At 43.1% G+C, this 6,291-nt stretch overlaps 1 protein-coding gene across 2 annotated transcripts in view; it reads left to right on the top strand.

Moving 5' to 3' along the window:
• The window catches only part of LOC114032573 (C-C chemokine receptor type 8-like), a 15,218-nt gene extending 11,941 nt beyond the window's left edge, over nt 1-3,277 (top strand). For both annotated transcript variants that reach the window (XM_027847909.1, XM_027847910.1), the window contains exon 2: nt 341-3,277. In XM_027847909.1, coding sequence (XP_027703710.1) covers nt 355-1,413 — 1,059 coding nt within the window. In that variant the 5' untranslated portion in view covers nt 341-354 and the 3' untranslated portion in view covers nt 1,414-3,277. The remainder of the gene's footprint in view (nt 1-340) is intronic.
• The last annotated feature ends 3,014 nt before the right edge of the window (nt 3,278-6,291 follow it).

Raw genomic sequence — 6,291 nt, 5'->3', positions numbered from 1 at the left:
CCATCACCATCACCATCACCATCACCATCACCATCACCATCACCATCTCCACCACCACCACCATCACCATCACCAACACTACTCATGTTAGCTTTAAATTTTACAGAGCATTTTTCTTCCAACAACCTTCATGCAAATATTTTTCAGATGAGGAAATTGAGACTTTAAAAAGTTAAGTGCCTTCCCAGGATCACATGGCTAAGAGTCTGAGGTGGGGGTCCAAATCAAGGGCTCCTGACTCGAAGGCTGGCACTCTAGTCCACTACAAGGGACTCATCAAATATTTGACAAACAAGTTTCTTGGAGAATCTAATAAAAAGATTGTGTGTTTTCTGATCAGGTCATTGCGCTGGGATGTATTACACTCTGGAACCAAATATGTCCATGACCACAGAAGACTATTATCCAGACTGGCTGGCTAGCCCCTGCCCCACTGCATTCAGCCAGAAATCCAGCTCTCTGCTTCTCGCCTTGCTCTACTGCCTCCTCTTTGTCTTGGGCCTGCTGGGGAATGTCCTGGTCATTCTGGTTCTGGTAGCCTGTAAAAAGCTGGGAAGCATGACTGATGTGTACCTGCTCAACCTGGCCATCTCCGACCTGCTCTTTGTGTTCTCCTTCCCCTTCCTGACGCACTACACTCTGGACCAGTGGGTCTTTGGAAACACCATGTGTAAGGTCATCTCAGGAGTTTATTACATCGGCTTCTTCAGCAGCATATTTTTCATCACCATCATGAGCATGGACAGGTACCTGGCCATCGTCCATGCAGTCTATGCCTTGAAGGTGAGGACAACCAGGAAGGGCATGGCTGTCAGCTTCCTGGTGTGGTTGGTGGCTTTTTTAGCCTCTGTCCCTTCGCTGGTGTTTTACCAGGTGTCTTCCGAGGAGGGCACCCTCAAGTGCTATTCCTTCTATGATGACAGAACTATTGAGTGGAAACTCATCACCCACTTTGAAATCAATATCCTGGGCCTTGTCATCCCACTCAGCATCCTTGTTTACTGTTATGCCAACATCCTGAGGCACCTGAAGGGGTGTCAGAACCATCACAAGATCAAGGCCATCAGGCTGGTCCTCATCGTAGTGGTGGCACTTTTCCTCTTCTGGGTTCCCTTTAACATGATGCTCTTCCTGAATTCCCTACACAACCTGCATATCCTGGATGGGTGTGACTTGAGTCAGAAACTCACCCAGGCCACCCAGATAACTGAGGTCATCTCCTTCACCCACTGCTGTGTCAACCCTATAATTTATGCTTTTGTAGGGGAAAAGTTCAAGAAGCACCTCTCTGATATCTTTGGGAAATACAAACGTCATTTCTGGGCATACAAAGAAAGCTATTACTCCCAGGAATATACAGATAGATCATCTGTACCCCACTCAGCTTCCTCCACCACAGACTATATTTTGTGAAGGAGGGTAGTCCTGGCCCTGGTGAAAAATGTTTGTATGGAATTCAGGGATTGCAGGAAGGAAGCAGGGAGAAGATGTTTTGTTCACAAGGAAGACAGACAGACATTTGCTATTTTCTTCCGGTATCTCCTATTATGGATTAAATACTCTCTTCCTTCCCTCCTTCATTTCATAAGAGGCCATTTGCAATTTTCTGGATATATTCCCTGGCTAATGCTTTCTTTGGAGTTAGGAGGAGAGTTAACAGGAGCTAAATTCTGATCGCATAAGTCAGGGTGTGCCAAGGATTTGTAGAAGAATCCTTAAATTGGGAATGGTCAGCATCTAACCACAGGCTTTAGTTTCATCTAACCTGCAGGGCACGTATCAGAGGCATACATAATGTAAATACACTAGACTGGGGCTCAGAAGAAGCTGTGTTGTAGGCTTGGCTCTGCTGCTAACCAAATGGGAAACTGTGAATGTAACAGTTCACTTCTTCGTGAACAACGCTTTCCTCCGATCTCCCTGCCTTTACTCAGGCTGAGTCCCTGGTCTGGAATGCACTCCCTCCTTACCTCCCCCTCATGGAATAATCCCCAACTTCCTTCCAAGCACAGCTCATGGACAACTTTCCTCATGATCTACCTTTCCTAATCCACCTTGCCCCCCTCCCACCAAGTTGTTAATATTCAGTCATGTTCTTGAAATAACTTTGTATATCTTTTTTTATTTACTCACATGTGTAAACATTGTAGTCACTAGAATAATGTATGCTTCCTGGGGGGGTGGGGGCGGGGAACCGATTACTTTGTGTTTGTATCCCCAGTGACAGCTTCTAGCACTTTCTCTCGCAAACAGTAGGCACTTCTAAAAAAAAATTAAGTTGAGTTGACTTGCATTGAATTGAGAATATGGATTCTTACAAAGCCACCAGTCATTACGGCATAAAGAAAAAAGCAAGTGTATTCCAAGTGCCTCAGAGGGCTTTGAAGGAAACCCACCCATTTGCAGTCAGGCATTCAAAGCCTGACTCTGAATCCTAGGAATTGCAGTCCTGGAGACTACCATGTCACAAAACTCTGATCTAGTTCTGGGTGACCTTCTCACAAGCTGGAATTTTTTTTTTTTAACATGATTAAGGGAAAAAGGAAAGGCTGACAGTGAATGGGCGACAGGACAGAAGGAAACCCCTGCAGGGGTTTTATGCTGTGTGTTCTGAGCACAGAGACTAAGCAGGGCAGGCTGGTCCCAGCAGCCAGATCTCCACTCTACACAACAAAGAACAGAGATGGAGACTGATGGTTCAAAGGGTGGCCACTTCTTGGCGATCGACTCAAGGACATTAAAGATTTAATTTCCTCCCTGGTGTCTATCTCTGATAAACATTTTTTTCTGTGTCTACATGCAGTTTTTATTTGTTGATTTTTTTTGTTTTGTATTAAAAAAAACCCTATGATCAAAAACTTCTTGATGATGCATGTCTATACATTAATTTTGTGCAGGTAGGAGGGCAATGGAGGATGCCTGTGATTACCGGGAATATACAAAATTTAATCAGGACAAAGAACTGGGTTCAGAGCGGCTAGGATTTTCTGGATTCATAGCGAGCATTTTACTTAGTTTGGGGGCTCTGAGCTGTATTTGTGAGAGAAGTTTATGGTTTTGATGTTTATTGGTTGTTAATAATGTTTACCTAAAATAATAGAGAGAAATGATTCATGTGGAACAGGACCAATTCAGTCCTAGTCATAGTTGTAACTGAGGTTGGGTTTGGTTTAGAATATAGGGTACATCTAGGGGAAAACACTCCAGGCTCTTGAATAATGGGAGAAGAAAGAGGTGGTCTGGAAGAGTCCACTCCCCCTCCCCTCCTTTGGAATTACTTGGGGTGGAGGAAGGGAAAGAGCAAGAACTAGTGGAACATTTTATTTATATTTTTAAATTTTATTTTATTTTCAATTCACGGAACAAAACAAACATTTCCGTAACAGAGTACAATGAAAAAGATAATTGTACATGAAACTGCAAATCTACCATCTACAACTTGCTATTCCTTCCAAATTTACAACGAAGTCACCATGTAAATTTCTTTATTTCTTTTTTTTTCCCTCCCCCCTCCCCCACCTTAGAGATGGCTGCCATTAGATAGAAATGAGTGTATATATATATATATATATATTTATACGCATATATACACACACATATATACCTATATATGTATATTTGTAAATTTATTCTATATATGCTTCTATTTATCAGTTCCTTCTCTGGATGCGGATAGCTTCTAGGGCTTTTTGAAAAATTTTCAGATTTCTGTTCTATAGCCAAACTTTGTCTCAGAATAGCAGCTGCTTGGTGATCATTGAGGACTCATGCGGCATTTGAATACAGGACCTCTCCTACTTACAAAGTCACTTCCAAGGCTGAACACACTTCAAGAACCCATCACCTTCTCAGGAAAGGAAACAAAAGCAGAAATAATAGCTAGGGGACCAGTCGCAAGCTCACCTAGTCGAGCCAGTGTTCCATGCTGCCCACCTATTCTCCACACCCCTTCATGAGGAGTCCAGAGACAAAATACACTCCCTGAGACGAGGAAGAGCCCAAGCCAAATGCTGTCTTTTCCTTTAACTGATAGAGAATCCTGACCCCCCTTCCCCCAACCCATTCTGCTCTGTGTTGGCACAGGGAGGACCAAAGAACTGTTGAGAGCTTGCTGGATTACAGAACAGCATCCAGTGCTCCCAATGCAGGACCACTGAATGGCCAGAGGAGAGCGCCAGAAGCTCCCCTAAGGTCATCCTGAACCAGGAAGGACAACTCTAACTTGGGCACTCCATGGGATGGTTCCTTCCTACACTCTCCCCTCAGTTCTACCATCTAACAGCATTGACTGTCCAATGCATTTTTTTCCTCTGATCCTTTGCAAACTATCAGGTACTTTTAGGGTTTAAAAGTTTATTTCTTTTTTTCTTCTTTCGTTAAGGGGGCTACAGAAGGAATGCTAATCCATTAGATTATACATTCTTTAAGGGCTGGGACTGTCTTTTGACTCTCTTTGTGGTACCTGGCTCTTAGGAGACCTTAATGTTTATTGATCTTCTAGTCTTAGACAGTTGCAGGGGGGAGGGGCACTAAGAGGTTAAGTGATTTGCCCATCTGTGGTGCCCATCTGTGACAGAAGCAGACTTAAATCCAGGTCTTCCTGACTCAGAGGCCGACTCTCTGCTATTGTCCACTGCCTCTCCCAACCGGAAACATAAATCGATTTTTCACATTCAGAAAACTTTCAGAAGTCTATAATGGAAATAAACTTTCATTTAAAAATATCTTTAAAGTCTGAAATGAAAAACAATCACTTCCCAGTACAAAAAAAAAAAAAAAAAGACAGTTTCTTATCTGGCACAGAGCGGTAATTACAAATTTAAATATATTTGAATGCCCACAGCTCAAGTGAAACTGAGAAATGTGAAAAGAACAGTTTAGATTTGACAAACTCACCTCAGAGCCCTTCTTCCTTCTCCCTCTGAAGTTAGTCAGTGCTTCTGGTCCTGACACAACACTAGTAGCTCTGATGGGTGAACACCCCACCTTAGAGGCACCTGCAAGCAGCTGGCCTATGTAGAGGCCCTGGCTTGCACACATGGCACCATTTGAATGCTGCCTGAGTTGTTGCATTTCTGCCAGCTCTGGAAAAGAGTTACCCTTATCAAAAGGTGGAGGGGGGAAGCAAAGGAGGTCTTCCTAGAAACCTGGAATAGGCACTGTTAAGACCCAGGAGTATGGATTCAGTCCCTACTGTATATCAGTTTAATATTTCCAGGTACCAGAGTTTGCAGAACTAAGTTTGTAGGCCCATTGAAGTAGGGAGAGATTTTTTCTTTGCATGACTTCTTTGTACTTATATCTCCAGCCCAGTACAGTGCTTGGTACATCATAGGCACTTAATAAATACTTGTTGATTGGACTTTTTTTTTTAACCGAATTGGGTTTTGGCAAGGCTGCTGGACCAGCCTGCTCTATGCCTTGCAGCTGTTTCTGATTTTCCCCTTGTGAGAGTCTCAGGTCCTTTACCCATGATCAAGGGCTTCACCAAAGTGACCCAGTGATGTTTTTGCATGGTCCTAGAGAAATAGGACTCCTAAGTGCTCTATGTGCAGTCAGGAGTATGTGATCATCTGAGGACATTCTGTTCGAAGTGGAACCATTAAGCAGGGATCAGAGGTCTGTGGTGAGAGAAGTGACTCCCAGACTAACGCCTGAGGCAAAGCTAAACTGAGAGCAGCCTTAGCTAAAATCAAGGAGGAAAATAGCCCAGATGTAGATGCAAGGGGATGTCCATTGGTGGGAGACCGATCAAACAAGTGGTGGCCCAAGAATGTAGTGGAATATTTCTGTGCTACAAGGAACAATGAATATGAAGATTACATGGCAAGACATATATGAACTGATGACAAGTGAAGTGAGCAGAACCAGGAAAAGAAGATTCCTAATAACTGCAACAATGTAAATTGAAAGAATAACAAAAATGGAAACTGGACACTGTGTAATTACAATGGCTAAGCATGACCTTAAAGAAGAAATTGGAAAATGTCCCTCACTTCTTTGCAGAGATAGGGAATGGTGGATGGGGAAACTGAGATTCTGGTCAGATCTTATTCATGTTTGATTTGTTTTTCTGAGCTGATATTTTTCTCTCTTTTCTAGAATCCTTGGCTTCATTTCAAGACTCAGCTCAAATCTCACTTTCTGTAGGGGAATTTTTCCACCACTACCCCCACCCCCAGATTACTTTCCATATGCTATGTACATGGTACGTATATACATACATACATTCCTCTTTAGAGGTTATTCACATGTTGCCTTCCTCCATAAAATGTGAGCCCCCTGAGGACA

Source organism: Vombatus ursinus, unplaced genomic scaffold, assembly GCF_900497805.2.
Source record: "Vombatus ursinus unplaced genomic scaffold, bare-nosed wombat genome assembly UNPS02005459.1, whole genome shotgun sequence".
NCBI classification, from domain to species: Eukaryota; Metazoa; Chordata; class Mammalia; order Diprotodontia; family Vombatidae; genus Vombatus; species Vombatus ursinus.
This window is presented reverse-complemented; position numbering and strand designations above follow the sequence as displayed.